The following is a 25,968-nucleotide window of genomic DNA, read 5'->3' as shown; positions in this document are numbered from 1 at the left end:
GAATAAAAATATTATTTCTCAATTATACAAGAAATACATGGATACTTTCTTTAAAAGGTTAAAGTCCCCACCCAATGGCCACCCTCCACCCTGGTCCTCAACATCAGAGATAAGTAAGTACTTTCAGTTCTGATTGTATCCTCCTGCTCTTTTTCTATGAATACTTGTATATCCAAGTGTTGACTAAATATCCACACTCCGTTGTTAATATGTTTAAAACTGAACTCATTATTTTCCCCTCAAAGCTAACCTGGTTCACTGATTTCCTGTGTCAGTGAATAGGATTAAACCATCAGAAACTTTACATTCCATATATTATCCGCCCACTCACCTATCACATCTAATCATCAATCAATCCCTGTAGGTTTACCTCTTTAATATCTTGCGTTACCACTCTTCTCCAATCCTACTCCCACAGCTTTAATATTGGCCCTCTTTGCCTACTGCTTCTACTGCAAGGCCAGATTCATGGCTGTGTGATGTGCAGTCACAAAGGTCTCATGCTTAGAAGAGCCCCATGCTAGGTTTAATGCTCTGCTGTCACTGTCTCGAAATTCTCAACAATCTTTTTTTTGGCTGTGCCACACAGCTTCCAGGATCTTAGTTCCCCAACCAGGGACTGAACCCGGGCCCTGGCAGTGAGAGCACCAAGACCTAACCACTGGACTGCCAGGGAATTCCCATCTCAATAATTTTTGACAAGGGACCCTATGTTTTCATTTTGCACTGAGTCTTACAAATTATATAGCCAGTCCTATACTACTGTAATAGCATCTTAACTGGTATCCATTTTCCCAGTATGGCCCTGCTGCAACCCACCCTCCACAATTCTGTAGGGAATTAAAAAGAAGACATTCCATTGGAATTGGATCAAGCAATACAGGGCACAGACGTCTCCCCTTTTCGAGGCTAAAAAGTCTAAAGTACAACTTTAAATTGAAAAGATGAATTATAGAAGAATGAAATTTCCATATAACCAAGGATCTAACCACATTATCTATAGACACTTTTGTATTACAAGTACTTAGGGAAGATGGCCAAAGTAAATACAAGTCTCTGTGAAGCCAGAATGGTAAAGACCACAGGCTTTGCATTCAGAAAGACTGGGTTCAAATTCCAATTTGACCACTTACTGTGTGACTTTCGGGAAGTTACTCAAATTCACTCATTTTTATTTCATATTGATAAAACGGAGAAAATTATCTGTCAGGACTTTAGTGAGACTCACAAAATAACAGGGAACCAATTAAGTTCAACAAACACTACTCTGTGCCAGACCATGCCTTCATGCTGACGATATCAAGATGAATACGACTTCCTTCTGAAGCGTACAGGATGGAAAAAGGTGGCGGGGGTGGGGGGAGAGTAACTTCACAATATGGAGAAATCTGGCAAATGCTACCTCAGCCAGGTGATCCAGGTCAACATCAACGGTGATGAGTCATGTTCACAGTATGTACCTTGGATATATGATGAAACTAGCACTTTACCTCTGCGGTCTTTCTCCCCCAAACCCATAAACCCAGCCTATCCATGAAAAAAACATGAGACAAACCCATATTGAAGGACAGTCTACAAAACACCTGGCCAGTACTCCTTAAAACTGTCAAGATTATCCAAAATAAGGAAAATCTGAGAAGCTGTCACAGTCAAGAGAAGCCTAAAGAGACATGATGACTAAAAGTAATGTGGTATTCTGGATGGGGTCCTGGAACAGAAAAGGGACATTAAGTAAAAACTAAGGAAATCAGAATAAAGAATGGACTTTAAAAAGGAAAAAAAATTGTAACTTTGTATGGTGATGAATGGTAACTATACTTACTGTGGTGATCATTTTTCAGCGTATACAAATATCAAATCATTCTGTTGTACACCTGAAACTAATATAATATGTCAACTATACTCAATTTAAAAAAAGAATGGGCTTTTGTTAATAATAATGTAACAATTCTAGTTCACTAGTTGTGACAACTGTACCATTTTAACTAAGAAGCTGACAACAGGGAAAACGGGGTGCCAGGTATACAGGAACTCTCTGTACTATCCTTGCAACATTTCCATAAATGTAAAACTATTCTAAAATTAAAAGTTTATTTAAAAAATAACAGGGCTTCCCTGGTGGCACAGTGGTTAAGAATCCACCTGCCAATGCAGGGGACACAGGTTCGAGCCCTGGTCCAGGAAAATCCCACATGCCGCGGAGCAACTAAGCCTGTGCACCACAACTACTGACCCTGTGCTCCAGAGCCCATGAGCCACAACTACTGAGCCCACAAGCCACAACTACTGAAGCCCGGGGGCGCCTAGAGCCCGTGCTCCGCAAGAAAAGAAGCCACCACAATGGGAAGCCCGCACACCGCAGCGAAGAGTAGCCCCTGCTCACCGCAACTAGAGAAAGCCCGCACGCAGCAACAAAGACCCAACGCAGCCAAAAATAAATAAATAAATAAATTTTAAAAAATAAAATAAAATAAAAAATAACTGAGGGTTGGGGGTTGAAAGGGAGAATAGCTCATAAAGAAGACTGAGACAATGTGTAGTCACAGAGATAAGAGGAGAACCAGAACAAACTGCTGACACTCAAAAAAAAAAAATTCCAGCCCCACTAGGCCCCCACAGTCAATTAAAAACTAAATGTTGCAAGAAATTTAAATTAATTCATACAAGCATTTAAACTAGCATTTTAGCTAGAATTTACTTTCCATTTTGTACTTTCTAATAAAATTTTTCTTTCCTTTTTAAAGAAAAAAAGCATAGCAGTAATTCTACACACCCAAAACTCAACTCATCTTTCCTCCCCTCCAACTCTGTCCCCACCACAGCTTCCTCTTCCTCCTCTTTCAGGTCTCCCCATCTCCGGGAGGGCATCTCCAACCTCTTGCTCAGGACAGAAAGCTGGAAGTCAGCCATGACTCCTTCTCCATCAACTGTGCATCCAGTCAACGCGACCTGCAGATTCTACCTCTATATTTATATTTCCCTCCCTCTCCATTTCTACTATGTAGGCCTTACCAATTTTTTTGTTTTGTTTTGGGGATTTTTTGTTTCTGTTTTTGTTTTTGTGTTTTTGGCCACACTGTGCGGCTTGCAGGATCCTAGTTCCCCGACCAGGGATCAAACCTGTGCCCCCTGCAATGGAAGCATGGAGTCCTAACCACTGGACTGCCAGGGAAGTCCTGGCCTTACCAATTCTAATCTAATCTCTCATCATAAAAGCCTCCTATGAATCCATCCTCCACATTAGCACCCAAATGGTTGTTCTAAAATGTAAATATGATCAAGTCATCTGTAAAACAAGGTTGATATGGTTAAAATATGACAACATTTATAGAGAGTGCCTGACAGGCACTCCCCCAAAGAAAGTCAGCTGTTAGAGGTTATATCACCCCATCCCTAAAATCTTCCAGGATCTCTCAAGAGCTTTCAAGATAAAATTCAAGCTTCTAGCATAATTCTCAAGCCCTTAAGAAACTGGCTCCTACCATGCCTACAGTCATCTCCAGCTATCTCCATGGATACTTGTGATCTGGTAAGAGTTACAAAGCACACCACTGAAATAAAATATAATGGTAAGAAAAGAGACCATTCATGATAGAAACAAGAAGACAATGTCTAATAACATCTTTAAGAAGAAATGATCAGGACCTGGTTTAAAACAAAAAGCATACAGTAATCAAAACAGTGTGGTATTGGTACAAAAACACACATATGGATCAATGGAACAGAATAGGGAGCCCAGAAATAAATCCACACACCTACAGTCAATTAATCTTCAACAAAGGAGGCAAGAATATAAAGTGGGAAAAAGTCTCTTCAGCAAGTGGTGCTGGGAAAGTTGGACAGCTGCATGCAAATCAATGAAGTTAGAATGCACCCTCACACCATGCACAAAAAATAAACTCAAAATGGCTTAAAGACTTAAACATAAGACATGACACCAGAAAACTCCTAGAAGAGAGCATAGGTAAAACATCCTCCGACATAAATCTTACAAACGTTTTCTTAGGTCAGTCTCCCAAGGCAATAGAAATAAAAACAAAAATAAACAAATGGGACCTAATCAAACTTACTAGCTTTTGCACAGCAAAGGAAACCATAAAAAAAAAAAAGACGACCTACAGAATGGGAGAAACTGTTTGTAAATGATGAGACAGACAAGGGCTTAATCTCCAAAATATACAAACAGCTCATACAACTCAACAGCCAAAAAACAAACAACCCAATTGAAAAATGGGCAGAAGACCTTAATAGACATTTCTCCAAAGAAGACATACATATGGCTCGTAGGCACATGAAAAGATGCTCAACATCGGTCAGAACGGCCATCATTAAAAAGTCTACAAATAACAAATGCTGGAGAGGGTGAGGAGAAAAGGGAACACTCTTACACTGTTGGTGGGAATGTAAGTTGGTGCAGTCACTATGGAAAACATTATGGAGGTTCCTTAGAAAACTCAAAATAGAATTACCATATGATCCAGCAATCCCACTCCTGGGCATATACCCAGACAAAACTATAATTAAAAAAGATACATGCACCCCTATGTTCATAGCAGCACTATTCACAATAGCCAAAACATGGAAACAACCTAAATGTCCATCAACACATGAATGGATAAAGAAGTCGTGGTACATAATATACAATGGAATACTAATCAGCCTTAAAAAAGAACAAAATAATGCCATTTGCAGCAACATGGACACAACTAGAGATTATCATACTAAGTGAAGTTAGAAAGAGAAAGACAAATAGCATATGGTATCACTTATATGTGGCATCTAAAATATGACACAAACTTATCTACAAAACAGAAACAGACTCACAGACATAGAGATCAGACTTGTGGTTGCCAAGAGGGGGGAGGGAGGGTGATGGACGGCGAATTTGGGTTGGTAAATGCAAAATATTACGTGTAGAACGGGTAAACAACAAGGTCCTACTGTATAGCACAGGGAACTATATCCAATCTCCTGCGATAAACTGTAATAGAAAAGAAAATTATAAAAAGAAGGTCTGTATGTATATAACTGAGGCACTTTGCTGTACAGCAGCAACTGGCACAGCATTGTAAATCAACTGTACTTCAATTTTAAAAAAAGCATAAAACACAATAAAGAAAATGAATATACAGTTATATGCACAATATAACTTGTTTACAGAGAGGAAGATTCAACATTATAAACATGCTAGTTCTTCCCAAACTGATATATAAAAGCACTGTAATGACAATCAAAATCACGTTGGGATTTTGGGTAATCTGCCAGAAACATTCTTAAGCTCATCTAAAAGAAGAAAAATACTAGAAAATGCCAGGAAAATTGTAAAAAGAAGGAGCAATGAGGAGAAAGAGGCCTACCAGACATTAAATTTAAGTAAATTCAGTACACAATAAAAGTGGCATCTCACATGAGTTAGGAGAAAGAGTATTAAAATATTTAGACAAACTAGCTCACCATCTGGAGAAAGATAAAGCTCAGTTAATTACAAATAACCCTCAGTCCTTTCACCAAAAGAACTTCTAGGTGGAACAAAGATTTAAATATGAAAAATGAAACGATGAAAGTGCTAGAAGAACACCTGGGAGAATATATTTATAATGTTGGATTGGTGAAGTCTTTTAAACATAGCAAATGAAGGAGAAGTAGGAGGGGAAAAGAAGAGAGAAGAAAAGAAATAAGAAGCCAAAAAGAAAAAGTTGAAACTTATCTACATAAAAATTTAAAACTTTATATGGTCCAAATATATACACATATATAGTCAAAAGCTACGAAACACTAGAGAAAATAACTGCAACACACGACACATTAACACCTACTATCTATCACAGATAAAGGTGCTATTATATAGCATTAAAACAGTGGAGGGACACCACATAAAAATGGTCAAATGAGAGGAATAGACAGGGTGACAGAAGAAGAGTCAGTAAACATTTAAAAGATGCTAACCACACAATTCAAGAAAGTCAAATTAAAACAACAGATATCACTTTTTAACCTTTAAGGTAAGACAAAAAAAAAAAAGAAGACAGAACTCACATTGGCAAGGTCCACTCATACACTGCTGACAGGGGTACAAACTGATATGGAAAGTTATTTATTCAATTTTAAATTTGCATTCACATTGACACAGCAATTTCAGTTCCAGATGTCTGTCTTACAGAAATACTTTCATGAGTGCCCAAAGCTGTTATTTGAGAATATCTCAGCAGCAGTGTTCATGAAACAGTGGAAACTACCAAAATGCTCAATAGAGGAATGGTTAAATATAGTGCCTGCATGCCATACACTATAAATTCGTTAAAAATAACAAGCTAGACTATTTATCCTAACATGGTAAGATGACAATAAATTAAGCCAAAAGGGCAAATTGCAAACAGCATGTATAATATGATCTTATTTCTGCACCAAAAAAGATCACATTCTAAATTACTGCTTATCTTTTTGTATTTTATGTAAATAATGCTTCTTAAAAGTGTTAACTTCTATTACTGAAAAACCAGGATATTTAGCAGCACATATTTTCAGCACCACTGACATAAGCTTCTATGAAGGAAAAACCGTCAAACAGAACATACGTAATGATGTTTTTTAAGGCAACTAAAAATCACCTAACTTGCTTCTGGAGTGATGAGTTACTAGTTCAAAGCTTGAATTGGGAGGAGGGAATTTTATACATTTTTAAGTTTAATTTTTTAAATAAGTACTGCATTCAAATGGATTAAATACTCCAAAATTACAAACAGGTATATTGTGAAATTTCTTCCTCCCATCTGCCTCCCCCCAGTAGCTAGCTCTCTCCACAGGCAACCATATTACTAGTTTTGGGGTATCTTTCTGAAATATTCTACGCACATACAAGCAAATGAGTACATAGTTTTCTTTTTTAACCAAATTTTATGCCCTTTATTTTATTCTTAATAAAGAATTAACTTGTAATAATCTATACTCGAAAATAATCTGAAATATATATATATAACTGGAAAAAAGGAATTAAGCTTAAAGAGCTTGCAGATTTTAAAAGTATTTTCAATATCATATTTCATAGTCTTAATGTTTCAGTCTCAAGACGGTATCATGTTTGTATCACACTTTCATCTTTCTAAAACGTGTGGGAATTTCAGTTGGGTTCCTCAGGCAAAAAGAAACACTAAACATGGTAATACTTGAGAAACACTAGCCATGGTAATATTTATTCTGGAAACTCTCCGTTGAAGTGATTTGATATACACCATACTGATGCTTACTTCATATGCTTAACCAATGTTAGACTCACAAACACACAGTTCACATTACACTAAAGTAGGGACTTGAGGACTTCAAAGCCTACATAACACATGGACGATATTTATTAGCTGTTTGTTTACTGTTCTCTATTAATTGTTCATGTTTTCACAACTGTTGGTCTCTCTGCCTGGGATACTCATCTGGATGGTGCAAGGTTCCCCCTACTTGGCACCCCAATACTCTTCTTTTGTCAACATTTATCCTTGAGGGCAGGGAAAACGACTTAACGTGATTTTTATATTATCAAGCCCTAGCTCGCTGCCTGGCAGCACTGGAGTTTTAGTGACTGAAGATTAAGAAAACAAAACAAAACCCTTTATACCTGAGGTGATAATTGAGAAGGTAACATCTAAGATCAGAAACGTTAGGTGTGGACTTCCCTAGTGGCGCAGTGGTTAAGAATTCACCTGCCAACTCAGGAGACACAGTTTCAAGCCCCGAGTCCGGGAAGACCCCACATGCCACAGATCAACTAAGCCCATGCACCACAACTACTGAGCCTGCGCTCTAGAGCCCACGAGCCACAACTACTGAAGCCCACAAGCCACAACTACTGAAGCCTGCACGCCTAGAGCCCGGGCTCCACAACAAGAGAAACCACCGCAGTGAGCAGCCCCTGCTAGCCACAACTAGAGAAAGCCTGCGTGCAGCAACGAAGACCCGACGCAGCAAAAATACATAAATAAAATTAAAAAAAAAAAAAAGAAAGAAACGTTAGGTGTTTCTCAGCCATACCACAAGCACAAACAGGTGAAAAAGTGCATTTGGGAAAATGCACAAAGCTACAATTTAAAGAGATAAGGCTGAACTGATAAGTATGGGGATGCCTCCAGGGTAAAGTTCAAAATTCTTAGTTCAGTAACATACACCAACAGGTGTTTGCCAACTAGCTCTGAAGCCTCACCTTCCATCACTCCAGCTCTCAGCTCTGGCTATATTCAAGTACCTGCAATTTCCTAAAAACATCATATTCTTTCACACCTTAATCTTAGCCTTCCCTTGCACTTTGTCCTTGCTGGGAATACTCTTCTTTCTTCACAACTCAGCTCAACTGCCACTTTCCCAGAGAAGCTTTCCCTGTTCCATCAGATTAACAGGGTTCCCCTACAGTTCTATGACTTGTCTGTCTCCCTACTAAAGTCTGAGTGAACCGGGCTTTTTCAGCTTTGCATCTCCATCTTCCTTGGTGCTAGGTCCTCCTGTGTTTGTTTTGTTATTGAACAAGGAAGACAGACCCCATCTTCCATTATGTCCCGAACTCAACATTTGAAAGCCTGAAGGACTCACTCTGCAGACTCTAGATCCAGATTCACAGACTAGTAGGACTTAAACGTTAGGTCAAATAATTAAAACTATTTGCCAGTTAGCCACTCTTGGTGTTACTGTGTCCCCCGCAAGCCAAACCCGGTGAACGCCCGGCCAGAGAGACTCCAAGGCCCACGGTTTGCACCAAGGTAATGCAAACGCTTCCCCATTGAGCGCTGCCTGAGCCCGATGTATGGCAAGGCCCAAAGCAAATAACGTGTGTATACGGGTCTGAACTTGCACTAAGAGCTCTTCCAACTTCGCAGTTTGGTGAATTACGAGGCCTTGGACTGCGTGGGTGATTGCTCTGGGGCCCCGGCCCACCTTGCTCAGCATTTCGTGCTCGGCGGCTTCCCAGAATCTCAAGGCTAAAAAACTAAGCCTGTTAGAGACGCCGAAAGAGGTGAACAAGGCGCCGGCGGGGAAGAGGTGCGGCAAAAGGCTTTGTTCTGAGAGGTTCCTGTTCAGCGCACAGCCCCTGCCCGGGGCCCAGTTCCCGAATCTTCCGCGCTCTCGCAAGCGGCGGCGGCCCCCCAGATTTGGGAATCCCTTGCTGACCCAAAACTGCAGCGCTCTTAGGTAATCCCCGCTCCCGCTCGAGACTTCCGCACTCCCGCACTCGGTGGGTGGAGGAAAGGGCTCCAGAAAGTTCCACAAACGCCGGAGACCCAGGCTTGCGCACAGCCCCTCCCAGCCCGAGCGCCCCCGCGCCGTTGCCCAGGCAACCGCGGGGCGGTGACAGCGGCGGGAAGGGCGGGACTTCCGGCGGGTGACGCGCCTGCGCTCGGCTACAAAAGACGACGGCTGCGGCGCTTCAGGCGGAACTTTCCAGAACGCTCGGTGGAAAGGCTGAGGAGCGGCGGCTGCCCGAGCTGCGCAAGGCAACGCGCTCCTTCCCGCTCCCCCACACCGGCATCGGCCCCCTCACCGGTGAGCTTCAGCCTTCGGGCTTCACCTCGTACCAAGGCCGGTGCCGTTGGCTGCGCCGGGAAGCCGGATGGAACCGCGGTCGGGAGGCGGTTGGCTCCGCGTGGGCGGGAGGGTTGTCGATTCCTGTACCCACGATTCTCCTTCTGGAGGGCTGGTGGGGGTACCCCGGCAACCCTCGGCGGCGCGCAGCGAGTGGGCCCGAGACCCTTTCTGGAGCTTTCTCCACGCCCTATCTATCTAGCCAGGGGTCTCCAAGGACCTGCCGCCTCCGTCTTTCCCTCCGCCCGCGCTCGCTGGCGGGCGGGCTGGGGTGGGGGGTGGGGGGGACGGTGGGCGATCCTGTGCGCACGCGCAGAAGGAGCTAGGGGGCGAGGGGCCGCGGGAGGAGCCGGGCGGAGGCTGCGGCGTTCGCTTCTCCGGTCTCTCCTCCGCTTTGTTGAGTGCTGGGCTTTTCCCACCCCTTTCATCCTGGGTGGGAGGGGAAAGGAAGGAACCCCTAACGGTCGGCATTGAGTGCAGGGGAAAACCTAACAACGTGTAAACTACGCTGGCTTGTGGGGGCGAGAGAGGTTCGGCGGTCGAAGCGGAGGAGCTATACGTCCTGTGATTGAGAAACGGCCTCAGGATTGAGGGGGAGGGGAGCTTGCTTTCTGGGGCTGGTGTTCTTAGTTTCATAAAACACTGCCTCCCTGCCTTGTGCCCAGATGTCTTTTCTAGGAAGTGTATGATTTATCAAGAATAATGATAGTGGATTGAACCTCTTAGTGCTCCTCTCCTTTACTGCCCTCTGTCGCTGGTTGGGAAGGGAAACAGGAAAAATCCAGACAATAGTCGCGTTAGTATGGGAGCTTTCAGGTGGGAGAGTGGGAACCAGCTGCTATAGGAGGCTTTTGAATTATCCCGATAATTATTAACTTATATTTAGTCTTAGAACTTATGGCTAAATTACCAAAGGAATTGTTACCTTCTCTGTGAAATTTAGGGAAGGCGGCGTTTTTACAATCAGGTTTCTCAGAGAACAGATTTCTATGCCTAAATTTTATTCATTAAAACTACCAGTTGAAAGTCGGCTAAAATTAAACTTTCTTATTTTAGGCTGTAGGAAATGGTGAAAGAAACCACTTATTATGATGTTTTGGGGGTCAAACCCAATGCCACCCAAGAGGAATTGAAAAAGGCTTACAGGAAACTGGCCTTGAAGTACCACCCTGATAAGAATCCAAATGAAGGAGAGAAGGCAAGTAGTACACTCATAACGTAGCTGAATAGTTCTTGCCAGGTGTACGGTATTTTCATTACAACATGAAATTGAGTATGTCTAATGTAGTGGCTGTGCTTTGTAACAGTTGAGTTTTTTGAGTGAAATTTATCCCCCCTTTTCTGAAACAGTTTAAACAGATTTCTCAAGCTTACGAAGTGCTCTCTGATGCAAAGAAGAGGGAATTATATGACAAAGGAGGAGAGCAGGCAATTAAAGAAGGTGGAGCAGGTGGCGGTTTTGGCTCCCCCATGGACATCTTTGATATGTTTTTTGGAGGAGGAGGCAGAATGCAGAGAGAAAGGAGAGGTAAGAATGACAGTTCACGTGTGGCAAATTAAAATTAGCCGTTGGTTAAAGTAAATTCTTGAGAATTCACCTATTAAATGCTTGTTTACTTGTTAGCATAATGTCAGAGTTTTTAAAAATGAGATTTGATGAGACTAAAAATAGCTAAGCCAATCGAGTGCTAACAAGTGAGTGCTTGTAAAGCTCTTGGGGTACATAGGATTTCTGTGCTGTTATCAAGCATTAAAGGAATGAAGTATAGGAGCATAATTTTCAAAACCCTTTTCACAGATTTTATTTTATTCTCAATCCGCACACCCCCACCCCTCAGCCTCAATGGGAGGTACAGTGGCCTTACTCAGTCGAAAGTGAATTACGGTTCAGAATGCTAAATTTTTGTCAAGGTCATATATAGCTATGCATCAGAGTCTTGATTGGAACACAGGTTCGTTGCCTTCAAATAGCATGCTATCTGTTTAATCTTGCTTCAGTTTTATTATATCAAAATATGTGCCCTTAACATTTAATAGAAATGTGGTTTCTGGGGTGTGGAGATACTGCTTATAGAAGTACAGTGTTCTGGTCAGAGTTAATCTTACTTTGTTCCCAGTGTAGTTCATACAAACAAGGACTAATGGGTAGAGCCCATTCTAGAAGGAATGGGCAAACCATTAAATTTTCTCTGAGCCTTTTTGGATTCAGAAGGACTGGAAATTGTTTATTCAGATTCTCTTAAAAGGAGAGGGGTGTATTTTATTTTTAAGAAATTTACCTTAAAACAATTTTCAGTCAAGGTCAGTTGATTGGCAAACTCTACTGTGTGGCTTAGATCAATGCAAGGTCATTTTTTTAGTGTGATATTGGAAAATATTTGCTTAAATTTAAGAAGCTTTATACTCTGTAAGGCTAAAGTAAGAAGGGCTTTTCAGCGTGCCGGAACCAATTACATGGAATAGTATTTGTGATACAGAACAGAAAAGTGGATCTAGGAACAAGTTATAGTTGATGGCACTTCACTCTTGATTGGTAACTAGAAATGTTCATTAGACATGTTCTGCAGATAGGAAGTTCAAGAGCTTCTTTCACTTAAGCGTAAGGCAGTATTTCATGGTAGATAAAGTCCTTGCGGGAGAATCACTGGCTGGGAACTTACTACCTATCTGGCAGGTGACTACATTTCTGTAGCCTCTGTTCTTAGATGATCTCCACCTTCCACTTCCCATTCCTAGATGAGATATGTCACTCTTGTAGCCACTGGCCACATCAAATTTAGATTACTGCAAAGAAAAATGAAAATTTAGTTACTTAGTCTGCAGTAGCCATAATTATGTGCTCGATAGCCACGTGTGACTCCTGGCTGTTGTGTTGGCTAGCACAAGATACAAAACATCTCCATCACTGCAGAAAGTTCTATTGCACAGCACTATGGTAAAGGATGAGAAATCTAGCCTTTTTTTGGGGGGGCTGCGTTGGGTCTTTGTTGCTGTGTGCGTGGACTTTCTCTAGTTGCAGTGAGCGGGGGCTCCTCATCATTGTGGTGGCTTCTCTTGTTGTGGCGTGCGGGCTCAGTAGTTGTGGCTCATGGGCTCTAGAGCGCAGGCTCAGTAGTTGTGGTGCACGGGCTTAGTTGCTCCGCGGCATGTGGGATCTTCCCGGACCAGGGCTCGAACCTGTGTCCGCTGCATTGGTGGATGGATTCTTAACCACTGTGCCACCAGGGAAGCCCGAGAAATCTAGCCTTTAAACAGTTAGTGCTGAAAAAATATGTCAGCTTTCCTGGGCAAACTTGATTAGTTTTTGGAACTTAGTGTGCTGAAGAATTTTTGGACGATGTAATTGGTCATGTTACTCAATATAATAAGTGAACGACTCAAAGAATATATTAGGACAGAAAAACAATTTGGGTTAATTTACTGTGAAATATGTCTATTTAAATAACATGAGTTTTCTCAAGTGATTTTTGCAGTTAACATTTTTGATTGCCGTAAAATGTAGGATGGCCGTAACTACGTCCTTATACAAATTACTTAATCTCACCGGATGTTTCTTATTTGAAATTACACCACAGTTAGAGTGTACCCTTGTAGGGCTCATCTTTCATTATCCTTTACCGTTTTTATAGTGCAGAACACAAGATTCAGCATCTTAGATTTTTAATGTGCAGTGTTTTGTTGTAGGTAAAAATGTTGTGCATCAACTCACAGTAACCTTAGAAGATTTATATAATGGTGCAACAAGAAAACTAGCTCTGCAAAAGAATGTGATTTGTGACAAATGTGAAGGTATGTCTTAACATTCATAATATAATTGAAAATGGAACTGAAGCCATTCTGGATATATAAAACTGACATATTGCACATAGTGCAAGTACGAAAACCACCTGAATCCACCTCCTAGAGAAATATTAGCAAATTATCAGCATTTTTATATGTGTATTTTGAATGCAGGTGGGACAGATCTAATTTGGTGTCTGTTTTTCTCAGCACTGTTCAGAGATGAGTCTTTCCTATCCTCTAGAACTTCAGAGGCATTCCAATGGCTTCATAATCTGTAATATGATTTGACAGTATCCTCTTTTGGTGTATCAGCTGTCAAATTATTGGCTGTGAACCTCTAAGGTGTTTTTCTAATAAATACAAGTTATTTGTTGGAAATATGGTATTTTCTAAAGAAAATAAACTCTAAAATGTTCTCGTCTCACAGTTAAAGTAGTCTTTTAAGAATTGTGCTTTGGGGGCACATGTTTAAAATCCAGAATTCTGAAATGGTTCCTTGTGAAAATAGCAATCAAGATGTTTATAGATAACTGAAGCTGATTGTGGCGATATTTTATCAAATAAAAAGGCTGAATTGTAGATTCTTATAGCGGCATTCCATGAGACCTTGAAAATATTAATGAAGTGGAGTGTTTAGGAACTGTCTCATTAAAACATTTGTCACCATGTCCAGTACTAAATTCAAACATAATTTCTTTTTGAACTATTTAGGCCGAGGTGGTAAGAAAGGAGCAGTAGAGTGCTGTCCCAATTGCCGAGGTACTGGAATGCAAATAAGAATTCATCAGATAGGACCTGGAATGGTTCAGCAAATTCAGTCTGTCTGCATGGAGTGCCAGGGCCATGGGGAGCGGATCAGTCCTAAAGATAGATGTAAAAGCTGCAATGGAAGGAAGATAGTTCGAGAGAAGAAAATTCTAGAAGTTCATATTGACAAAGGTGAGTTCTGAGCCACTTTCTATTTTCAATTCTTGAGTGCTATTGCAAATTATATTAACGTTACATTTTATAGTTGTTTAAAACTACTGTTGGAGTAAGGAATTAGGTATATTTTGATTTATTAACTTATTTGTAAGAACTTAGACTATGAATGTTACTTTCTAATGGTTTTTACAGATTATGTAAACATACGTCAGTTTCTGCCTCTTGGGTTATAACTTAAAATTTTCTTTAAGTATTATTAGGATTTACTTTATTTTGCCAATTCCTTAATTTTGTCAGTTTATTTAAAAATGCTTTAAAATGTATTACAGCAGTACAAACTCATTGTAGAAATTTTAGAAATGTGTATAGCCCCAGAATAAATGGTGCTGCTTACTCTGAAATAATCAGCATGGTTGGCTCCTTCAGACTTTGCTATTTTAAAATGAAACTATTATTAGAAAATATACATCTACATTAACGTAAGCTCCTGAAATAGTATTCACCCATGTGAATCATGGTACTCCCCTCCCTCCATTTTTTCCCCTTAATTGGTCCCTGTTTAGTAGGGTTTGAATTTCTCTCTGGTAAGATTCCCCCCTTGCTACCAACAGTATGTACTCAGGAGGTCATTAGTAGTAAGTGAAGCCATTTATGAATGCTGCACTTGCCCGTTTTTTTGGCCACACTGCAGCCTATAGGATCTTAGTTCCCCAACCAGGGATTGAACCCGTGCCCCATGCAGTGGAAGCATGGGGTTTTAACCACTGGACCTCCAGGGAAGTCCCTGCCCATACTCTTAACATTAATGGAACAACCAGCAAAACTTAGCTGAGTTTAACTGCTTCACTGGTGTAGTGAGACAGTTACTTTGCCTTGTGAGTGACTAAAGACAGATTGTTGGGCTTCCCTGGTGGCACAGTGGTTAAGAATCAGCCTGCCAATGCAGGGGGCACAGGTTTGAGCCCTGGTCCCGGAAGATCCCACATGCCGCGGAGCAGCTAAGCCCGTGCGCCACAACTACTGAGACTGCGCTCTACAGCCTTCAAGCCACAACTACTGAAGCCCAATTGCCTTGAGCCCGTGCTCCGCAACAAGAGAAGCCACGGCAATGAGAGGCCCTTGCGCCACAACTAGAGAAAACTTGCGCACAGCAACGAAGACCCAGTGTAGCCAAAAATAAATAAATAAAAATTTTTTAAATGTTTACTTTTGTCAGTGTGTAATACTGATATTTTGGTTTAAGTCCTTCTCTTTTTAGAGGTATATATTGAAGTATTTGGGTTAATTGGTATGTATGGATTTTAACTGAAATGTATGTAGGGAATGTGGATGGAGGTGTGTAATACATGAAATAGTAGTCATGAGCTGGTAATTACTGGATCTATATTGATGGATATATAGGGACTTCTTGTACTGTTGGCTACTTTATGTAAGTTTAATACTTTCCATAATAGAAAGTGAAACAAAGTTGCTCTTGTTGGGTGACCTCAGTGATCATTGGTTCAGGAAATCTGGCACTACTGCTGTAGTGAAATCATCTGCAAACACATGAGTTCTGTTTAAAGAGGTGTTAGTTGGCTAAGTAAGCCCTTACTGAACTAAGGTGTATGGGCCAGAGGGAAGAAATCTCAGTAAATGTGTTGGCCTTTAAGAAGCGTTTACCTGTTGGATGGACTTCCCTGGTGGCGCAGTGGTTAAGAATCCGCCTGCCAATGCAGGGGACACGGGTTCAAGCCCTGGTCCGGGGAGATCCCACATGCCGCAGAGTAACTAGGCCCGTGCACCACAACTACTGAGCCTGCACTCTAGAGCCCACGAGCCACAACTACTGAGCCTGCATGCTGCAACTACTGAAGCCCGCGCGCCTAGAGCCCATGTTCTGCAACAAGAGAAGCCTGCGCACCGCAACGAATAGTGGACCCTGCTTGCTACAACTAGAGAAAAAGCCCGCGCAGCAACAAAGACCCAATGCGGCCAAAAATAAATTTAATTAATTAATTTTTTTTTAAGTGTTTGCCTATTGGAAAAACTTCCTTATTTTTGACACTAATAACCACGTGGTCTGAAAGTACCCAACCATAATTAATTATCCTCTTTTTTAAACAAAAAAGAGGACTAAAAATCATTCAATATAAATATTACATATTTTTTAAATTTTTAGATTTTATATTACTGCTAATACAATAGAAGGAAGAAAGTCTGATTTATGCTTCTGTTAGACTTAATAGAAATGATTTGACTTTTTTTTAATGTGATTGTGGGGACTTTTTTTTAGTAATTTATTTTTTTGGCTGTGTTGGGTCTTCGTTTCTGTGCAAGGGCTTTCTCTAGTTGCGGCAAGCGGGGGCCACTCTTCATCGCGGTGCGCGGGCCTCTCACTATTGCGGCCTCTCTTGCTGCGGAGCACAGGCTCCAGACGCGCAGGCTCAGTAGTTGTGGCTCACGGGCCCGGTCGCTCCGCGGCATGTGGGATCTTCCCAGACAAGGCTCGAACCCGTGTCCCCTGCATTGGCAGGCAGACTCTCAACCACTGCGCCACCAGGGAAGCCCTAAGTTTTTTTAAAGTGATGAAATAGTTAAAAACATTTATGGTTATGTTTCTCAGTCACTGATTTGGTGCCAGCATAGACCTTTTTCTTTAGTCCTCACAAGAGCCCAGATGGAGGACATAGGTCTCTGTGGGAAAGTTGATGCTTAGGAAGGTTATGCAGTTTGCTTCCCCAGGGTAATCTGGCCTAGTAGTAAATAGCAGATCTGAGATTTGAAGCCTGACTTGTTTGCCTCTAGAATTTGTGTTCTCCACTATGATAGCTTTCTTCAGTAAGAAATTGGACTGATCCAATAAGCATGTGGGCGTTTTTGGTAAATTCTGTAAAACTTCAGCATCTGCAAAGACTTGAACATTTTTTTCATGCACAAACGTGCATTTGTGTTTCAGTAGAGATTCTGACCTTGCTTAGATGTTAAGAGTGTAAAATTAGCCTTTTGTATTTAGGCATGAAAGATGGCCAGAAGATAACATTCCATGGTGAAGGAGACCAAGAACCAGGACTGGAGCCAGGAGATATTATCATCGTTTTAGATCAGAAGGACCATGCTGTTTTTACTCGGTAAAAACTTTTATCAAATACTCAAACCGACATCTTGCATATTTGGGTTTGTTTTTTTTTTCCTCAGATATAAATGGGCTTTTTCATTACTTTTAGAATACATTTCCTAGAAATAACCTAGAAAAGTATAGCAGAAAAGTTAGACTATATATGTCTTTTATAAATGATTGTTAATCATTAATGTTTCAATCTTAGAAGAAGCTAAAGACAAAAATCATTTATTTTTTTTGTCTAAATTTAGGTAAATTGTTGCCTAATTTGAATTTTGTTGCCTAATTTTGGATTTCTCCTCTTCAGTTAGGAGATGTGTTGTATAAGTATAAATAGATAGAGTAGGAGAAACATCCCTAGACAAAACTTTGCCCCCAATTTTTTTTTATAAGCAGTTAGTTTTGAAGTAAGTACCCTGAAGCTTTCACCAGTTTCTTCAGTCCTGAGTTCATGCTAAGTTGGGGTGCTTTTAATTTTAAATAAATGTCTAGAATCGTCTGTGTAAGAAGCTGTAATATATTAATTCACGTCTATTGTTAGGAAATAATTTTGTGTTTATGATAACTTTCTTGTGCGTCACTATAAATTTAACAGTGTTAAATAATGTATCAATGGCTAATTATAAAACATAAGACTGGAGTAGGGTTCCAGTAAGTCTGTTGGGAATGACATCTGAAGCAACAGGTTTTAGATTAGTAGTGTCTCAAGAATAATGGGAAATGCTATCGAGCTCAGAATTTTGATGCTATCATTTGAGGTAAATCCTCAACAAGAGTATTTCTGTAGAGTATTCTGCCTGATGAAAAGATTTCATTAATATGAATTGGAAAAGAAAGTAAGCATGAGGAGGAAGAAGTGGGTTGTTATTAAATATAAAAAAGTGTTCATACTGTGCCAGGCACTGTATTACTTAATTCATGTACATCAATAAATTACTACCCCTTGAAATGGGCCATATCCCCTTTATTTAATTTCATAGACCCTAACTTATCCAGGACCCAGCCTCAGGTTTGTTCCACTGCCTACAGTGTGTGGAGGGATTCTGAAGCCTTGTCCAGGAAACTGTGCTGGCAGTTTCCATATGTTTGCTGTTCCCAGTTCTCAGCTCTTAAGAATGGGGAAGAGGCCTTCCTCACCTTCTGAGATGGCCCACATTCTGTGGAGTATGTTTCTCTCTAAATAAATCCACTTCGTACCTATCAAAAAGAAACAAAAAACAATGGGGAAGAAAGGGCATCTTTTGAAAGATACCATTTGTTTTTAAGAGAACAGAATTGCCTACTTTGGTAGTTGTAATCATTGCTGGTTTGAAGATCTAAGTATATGCCGTACTTACATTGTACAGACGAGGAGAAGACCTTTTCATGTGTATGGACATACAGCTGGTTGAGGCATTGTGTGGCTTCCAAAAGCCAATATCTACTCTTGACAACCGAACCATAGTCATCACTTCTCATCCAGGTACAGTAACTAGATGAGCGTCTGTTTCTATTCTAGTGTTTTCGTTGTCTGCTCGTAGCTAGTACAGGCACGGAGGAAAGTGGCATTTAAGTTGCTCGGTACATGTCTGTCCTTGAGCTGAGCTGAAATCGTGCATTCCTGGCTCTTTTGTAAGCCCCTAGAAAACCTATAAATGAAAGGTATCAGCATCATTTCACATAAATTTACCCCCAGCAGTTAGCTAGGACATTGCTCTGTTCTTTATTTTCCCTGCCTTGTAAAAGTGTGACTGTATTTAAGGAATTTGGCTTCAATGTTTTTAGGTCAGATTGTCAAGCATGGAGATATCAAGTGTGTGCTAAATGAAGGCATGCCAATTTATCGTAGACCATATGAAAAGGGTCGCCTAATCATTGAATTTAAGGTAAGCTATACAGTACTGTAGGAATGTTTGAGAATGATTAGTTTATTAAAATTCAGTAGCAATTAGTTTCTGAATGGCTAGAAACCAAGTTTATATTCTCCCTTATCTAGATATAATGTTACTCTTGTTATGTTGAACATTTTTTGTTAACAAGTTGCTATTGGTTTGTTTGCATCATTATTGGCTATTTAAAGATGGGGGGGTGGCAAGTGGGTATTTTACTAATGAAAGGCTATGACTGGAATCTTAAAGTTCAACAGAAGCATGTTAGGTGGTGTGGATTTTTGGCAAAATACTGCAATGCTCTGGTTCTTAAAGTAACCCAACCATTTTCCTCAGTCTTAAATTTGAGTGGCCTCAGACCCACAGATTTAACATTTATTGAAAACATCTTTGGGTGGGACTATCTTTAAGTAACAATAGCTTTGTTTAAATTATCCATTAGAAGGAATGAGAATGTGTTTTAGGATGGGTTCTCCTATTAAAATGTATTTGCTGAATAGAAGTGATCATTACAGTGTAGTTTTATTAGGATCTTTTTTTTTTAAGACCTTAGCTTGAACTCTAGTTCAGAATAGTAGATGATATATGCTTTTATAGAACATGTGATCTAACCTGGGATTGGCAGATCTACCAGAAGATTGTGTGGTTTCATGTTTTTTTCCTGGGGAAAATGGGTCAATGGAAATTTGTCGAAGGAGCTAAGGATGAAGTGTGATTTAAACTTACAGTAGAAATTTCTTACTATAGGTAAACTTTCCTGAGAATGGCTTTCTCTCCCCGGATAAACTCTCTTTGCTGGAAAAACTCCTACCTGAGAGGAAGGAAGTAGAAGAGACTGATGAAATGGACCAGGTAGAACTAGTGGACTTTGATCCAAATCAGGAAAGACGGCGCCATTACAATGGAGAAGCATATGAGGATGATGAACATCATCCTCGGGGTGGTGTTCAGTGTCAGACCTCCTAATGGGGCCAGTGAATAACACTCACTGCTGGCATTTTATTTGCAGTAGTGATTGAGTGAAGGACTATAATCATAATATGCTCACTACTTGCTATTGTTTGTTTTAATATTCAACTATAGTAGTGTTTTAAAAGTTAAATGAAGAATAAACTCAAATATAAAAGCTCTGACTTTGCCCTGTATGTATGATGACTTCAGTGTGCAAGATAAGTTTAATACTTGTAAAAACTACTTTAAAAAATTTCCCCTAGCATTTGTTAGGCCATACTTTGTGATTGATTTCAGCTATATGTACATGGACTAGCTTAGACTGAAATGCCAGGTATATGTATTGGCTTCAGTGTATGACCCTTAATTGTTAAGCTATGAGTTAAAACTGTATTTAACTGGCAGTCAAAGAATTTGTAGAGAAGTGTTGGTCTGTATAGTGGTGTTAAGTGGGATTCATTGTGATGCCTCTGCATTTACTCTATTGCCTCAACTGTTACTTGAAGATGGCATGCTATATAATTTAATTTAGCCTGTGGTATCAGTGATAGAAATGATACCTTTCTAAAGAAGGGGTTTATCATATAACATGCTGCTTCTTGAGGGCTTGCACTTGTAGAATTGCATTCCCTTCTGCTGTGCCATCTTTTTTTAATATATCTAGCTATTGGTCCTGGTTACTTTTTTTTTTTTTCTTCCTTCTCTTTGGACCACAGTAAGCCTTAGAGTAGTCACTTCTGGAGCAAGGTAACTTAGAGGTTAGAGTGATGAGACCCTTACATGGAGAAGTAATTTGCATGTATGAGTTAGGAAGGTGTTTTGCAGGTATGTTACAGGCTTACTTTAAACCATTTAACTTATGCTCCAAAGTAACTGTAATTTAATGTTGGTAGAATAGCAAATTATGAATAGCTTTAATTGTATGTTTAAAGTCATATGTTCACAAGCTTAAATCTGGATATCAGAATTTAAGCAATTCTTGAAATGTATGAATGTCTCCTTAATATACTGATTCAAAGCATGTCCAATGTGTCACCACAGGCTTTTTTTTCCCAGGTTGAAGTATTGGCTTTTCACTAATTAAGATACATAATTTTTCATTTAACTAAAGTGAGTAATACCAAAAAATACTATTTAACCATAGTTAAATGTTTAATATTAAACAGGGGTGGGGAATGAAAGTGGAGGGGTGAGTAATGAGCAAAAGAAGGGGGCTTTAAAATCTTTGCAAACGCTGAAATGAGAATGTGAGAGCTTACTGTTTATTCTGCTCAGATTCTGTATCTCATTGTAATCAGGAGGCTTAAAACATTTCTAACCTGGAAGTAACCCACAGCTTAAGTTCCCCTCAGAACACTTGAGTTAAAAAGAAGAGACTGAAACTTGGTGTAAAGAGTGCATCATTTCCCAAACCTTCAGGTTTCTTGTCGTAGTGACAGTTTTAATTGATAGCCTCTCCATATCATTCTTGGGTTCTTTTTTCATTTGTGGCCAGACAGCTACCCTCATATTTGGATAGTGAAGCAGGTGTCCAGGAAAGGAAAACAAATCAAAATACTAAACGTAATGGTTCAACAAATTTTAGTTTTCACTGGATTTATATTGAGAGTCTAAATTCTACAATAAACTTACATTGTAACACATTTAAGAATACTTTCAGACATTTTAAAAATTACAAAAATCCTTACGTGAGGTTTTCAATATTATTAGTCATGAGGGAAATAAAATGAAAATCACAGTGAGATACAAAACTTCACACCTAGTAGTCCAAAATCTAATCCAAAATGGAAACAAGTGAGAATATGGAGGAACTAGGACTCTGTACCTTGTTGGTGAAAATGTAAAACGGTGCAGTTTCTGTAAGCAGCTTCTAAAAAAGCCAAACGTGGAATTCACCATATGACCCAGTAGTTCCATTCCTTGACTCAGAAACATTGTGTGCCAATGTTTATCGTATCATTATTCACAATAGCAGAAGAGGAAACAAGCCATGTGTCTTAACAGATGGATAAACAAAATGTGTTACATGTATGTATGACAGAAAAGGACTTCATTTATATGAAATATATAGGCAAATTCATAGAGGCACAGATTACCAAGGGCTGGGAGGAAGAGGAACGGTAAGTTAGTGGGTGCTTAATTGTTTCTGTTTGGGGTGATGAAAGTTTTGAAAAGTGATGGTTGCACAATAGTTAATATAATTAATGCTACTGAATTGTATACTTAAATGGTTGAGAATAAGCTTTACTTTTGTTTCACCACAGTAAAAAAAAAAAAAATCCTTAAGATAGAAGAAGAAAATAGTTACAGCCTGCAGAGGCAGAAAATCACAAGTTTGTATTCTGTATTAAAAAAAAAAAAAAATTCTTGTTAGAACTCTGGCAAAGGTCATCACAGAAATACAAGTGCATCCGTGGAAGTGTGTAGTTCCATCGCCCCAGCACTAATGCTTTCTTTGTGATGCTCCTCTGTCTATTCATACTTGCAGGGAATAAAAATAGAAGCTGATTATGTCCCATGAGGGTCCTAGTGGAACATGGTGGCAGACCTTCCCTTGTGAAATTAGCGTCACATTTTTTCTCCATATAGTACTGCCTCTCAACCTTGGCTACAATTGGAGGTTACCTGGGAAGCTTTAAAACATGATTTGAGTCTCACTCTCTGGGTATTTTGGTGTAGTTGAACTGGGTGTAGCCTAAGCAAAAGGATGGTTACATATAGCCAAGGCTCTACACCAGCACCATGGGGACATAGTTATATTAATCACCAGAACAGTAACGCCATTGTTAGAATTGCTGTGGAGGGTCAAACAATGGCAGCCCTTAACTACTGCAAGTTTGTTTCAGACCAAGGCTGCTTCCCATCTTAGACATACACTGTGGTAATTTCCTCTCTTTTGAAGTACTGTGGGAAAATGAAGCATAGGCTCTAAAAGCACAGTGAATGAAAAATGCTAGCAAGTTATAGCAGTAAAGATGCTCTTTCAAGGGTTTCTGAAGTCTTGTACCTTTATCACTTAATTTGGTTATCGCTGCAACCTTCTGAGACCAACAGAACAAGAATTGAAACACCTACCTTACAGTTGATGAAAATGACCTCTAGTCTACTTACTGGTTCTCAAATCTGAGCATGCTTGCTGAGCCCCACTGGACTTGGATTCTGTAGGCCTAGGGTAGGACCTGAGAGACTTGCCATTCAAACAAGTTACCAGGTGACTTGGCCCAAGTAAAAGAAATGACAGCAAAGACTGGAATCCAGATTCTTGTAATTCGGTGCTCTTTCTACTCATGTCTGCCTTTGTGGGGTTTTGATAAGTCTTAACAGAAGGTGGAAAAACTGACTCTTTCAAAGAGTAAAGAAATTGAGTTTTAGAACCCCACCTCAGTCAATTGCGCTCCAGGAGCAAGGTATGGAATCTTGAAATCTGTTTCATGTGATAGGACTCAGAATAGGCTGGAGCTCATAAAGCAGTTCTGAGAATTAAATAACGCTGCTTACATAGTAAGGAAGGGCTCAATAAATGCTATTAATGGTAGTAATACAAGCTAAAAAATAACTAGTGGAGAACACACTGAGTTGTACCTGAGACTTGTACTTAAAAAAATTTTTTTTTGGTGTGGAATACCAGGTCATTCAATGTTTTCCAGAGTCATTCAGCAGCTCAGTGGAAGGGACAACTCACGGAGTTAACTTTAATGCCATGTTTTTTGAGTTTTAACGGCTAGAGGAGTATCAGTTAAATAGGTGGGCTGCAGCAACAGAGCAGCTGTCTTAAGAACCAAGGCGGGGCGGGGGGCAAGGGCCCAGGATGCCTGCCACGTTCCCCTGCTGCACAGCCACACCCAACCTGGCACACCCCACCCCCGAGTTTGGGCAGCACACCCTCCACCACCTCTCCTCCCGCAGAGGAAGTGTTGGGCAGTTGCCATGGTGTCCAGGAGCCAGACAGCCCTTCTCCCACCTCTGCCTCTTACCCCGGGGCTCCGCCTGCCTTTTGTACTGGAGATGGCCATGGGGGCTAAAAGGAAAAAAAACGAGGCGCAGAGTAAGGGAAGCTCATTTCCACTTTTAAACAAAACAACACTTTTGGATTTCCCTGGTGGCGCAGTGGTTGAGAGTCTGCCTGCCAGTGCGGGGGACATGGGTTCGAGCCCTGGTCTGGGAGGATCCCACATGCCGCGGAGCGGCTGGGCCCGTGGGCCACAATTACTGAGCCTAAGCGTCTGGAGCCTGTGCTCCGCAGCAGGGGAGGCCGCGATGGTGAGAGGCCCGCGCACTGTGATGAAGAGTGGCCCCCGCTTGCCGCAACTGGAGAGGGCCCTCGCACAGAAACGAAGACCCAGCACAGCCATAAATAAATAAATAAATAAATTTAAAAAATAAAAAATTAAAATTAAAAAAAAAAAACACCTTTTAGGTTTGTGCAAAATGAAGTTGTGGACAGATACACAAACACAGATGACCTGGGAAAAACAAAATTCATTTTTTTCCCCCATTTTTTCTTTGTTAACACCAATGCATTACTTCGTTAAAAAAGAAGATATACTTAATGGCTCTCAGTCCAGTCCTCTCCTCTTTGCCTGGTCTCCCCAGACCCTACCATATGTCTAGCACATGCCTTGCAGCTATGGCACACTGCAGTGCTCCTAAGATCACCAAAGCCCTTTACCTTCAGGTCCTGTTGGTCCTTTTATGGTCAACTCCAGAAAGCCTTTCCTAACCCATTAGGTCCGGATCATCAAAAAAACAACTAACTCACTCCAGATTTTCTATTATCTAACTATTCTAATTAATCCTGTTAACTTGTTTTTCTCCCCCATCCTGTGACAGAAACTAGTATTTTTAACCATCCTGAGCACTAGGTGCAGGAGCAGAAGGTGTTTGCTAAAAATTCCCAAAAAAGAATAAGTGTACATGTGCTGAAAAGATTCTTGCTCTCCATGAGCCTTGGCACAAAGTGTGCATCTCACAACTGCCAGTTCACGAGGTCATGGGCTAAATCAAAACTCCAGTTTCTTGAAGATTTTTCTAAGGAATTTTAGTATAAGCTCTTTCCACCTTAAACTTTCTTAAGTGAAAGCCTCTTCACTGGGAGGAATGGCAGACTACATTAATATAGACTCACAGCTATTCAACTCTCAAATTGGCAGCAAATGACATTCTGTGAAAAAGCTGCAGGTTTTGTGTCAGTTTGGGGAATATAACTGGGAAAGATGGATTTCATAGTGCTGCTAAGAATTATTCAGCCAATATTAACCATTTTTATGTGCTAGGCACAGCTAGCTGATCCCAAATACAAGATCAGGCTATATTTCAAGTGACAAAGGTTTGTAAGACTATACAAAACTTTCCCCACTTGTTTGTACCTACTAATTGGGAAAATTAAAAGGGGGCATAAAAGGCCTGCACAAGCAAACAAGCTCACTCTCTTGAAATGGTACCTAGCATAGTACCTTCACACATCAACACAGGCATTCCATATACATCTCTGGTTGAAACAGAAAAGAGACACCCACATGCATTTCCAAATATGCCAAAACTGAATTCTCATATAATGTATCCTGCAACTAGTTCTATCCATAAAATGAAGACGATATTCCCTGGAAAAGGCACAGCTAAGAAAAATGAATGCCTGGGGGAGGGCAGTGAAATGACATCCTATGTGACACCTGACTTTACATTCAGTCTGTCCTACCCAGGAATTGACTTCTGGCTGTACTTGAGATTCAGGAATAATAATATAGTGTCCCACCCTCTTCATTTGATTCCAAGTAAATATGTTAA

At 40.4% G+C, this 25,968-nt stretch overlaps 2 protein-coding genes across 4 annotated transcripts in view; one reads left to right on the top strand and one right to left on the bottom strand.

Moving 5' to 3' along the window:
• The window catches only part of APTX (aprataxin), a 39,740-nt gene extending 30,470 nt beyond the window's left edge, over positions 1-9,270 (bottom strand). The window contains exon 1 of one of the 3 annotated variants that reach the window (XM_036854971.1): positions 9,148-9,270. The gene's annotated coding sequence lies outside the window, so the exon portion shown is untranslated. Of the gene's footprint in view, positions 1-8,188; positions 8,206-8,913; positions 8,931-9,147 lie in introns of those variants that run through there. The other 2 variants (XM_036854972.1, XM_036854973.1) reach the window with 2 other exon arrangements.
• Positions 9,271-9,366: 96 nt separating this feature from the next.
• DNAJA1 (DnaJ heat shock protein family (Hsp40) member A1) lies at positions 9,367-20,363 on the top strand. Its single transcript, XM_036854967.1, has 9 exons — positions 9,367-9,519; positions 10,615-10,756; positions 10,909-11,086; positions 13,243-13,347; positions 14,053-14,280; positions 17,261-17,375; positions 18,712-18,827; positions 19,130-19,230; positions 19,981-20,363. The coding sequence occupies exons 2-9, from the start codon at positions 10,625-10,627 to the stop codon at positions 20,197-20,199; spliced, it is 1,194 nt and encodes a 397-aa protein (XP_036710862.1). The 5' UTR covers positions 9,367-9,519; positions 10,615-10,624; the 3' UTR covers positions 20,200-20,363.
• The last annotated feature ends 5,605 nt before the right edge of the window (positions 20,364-25,968 follow it).

Source organism: Balaenoptera musculus, chromosome 6, assembly GCF_009873245.2.
Source record: "Balaenoptera musculus isolate JJ_BM4_2016_0621 chromosome 6, mBalMus1.pri.v3, whole genome shotgun sequence".
NCBI lineage: Eukaryota > Metazoa > Chordata > Mammalia > Artiodactyla > Balaenopteridae > Balaenoptera > Balaenoptera musculus.
Note: the sequence above shows the minus strand (reverse complement) of the source record. Positions and strands in the feature narration are given on the sequence as shown.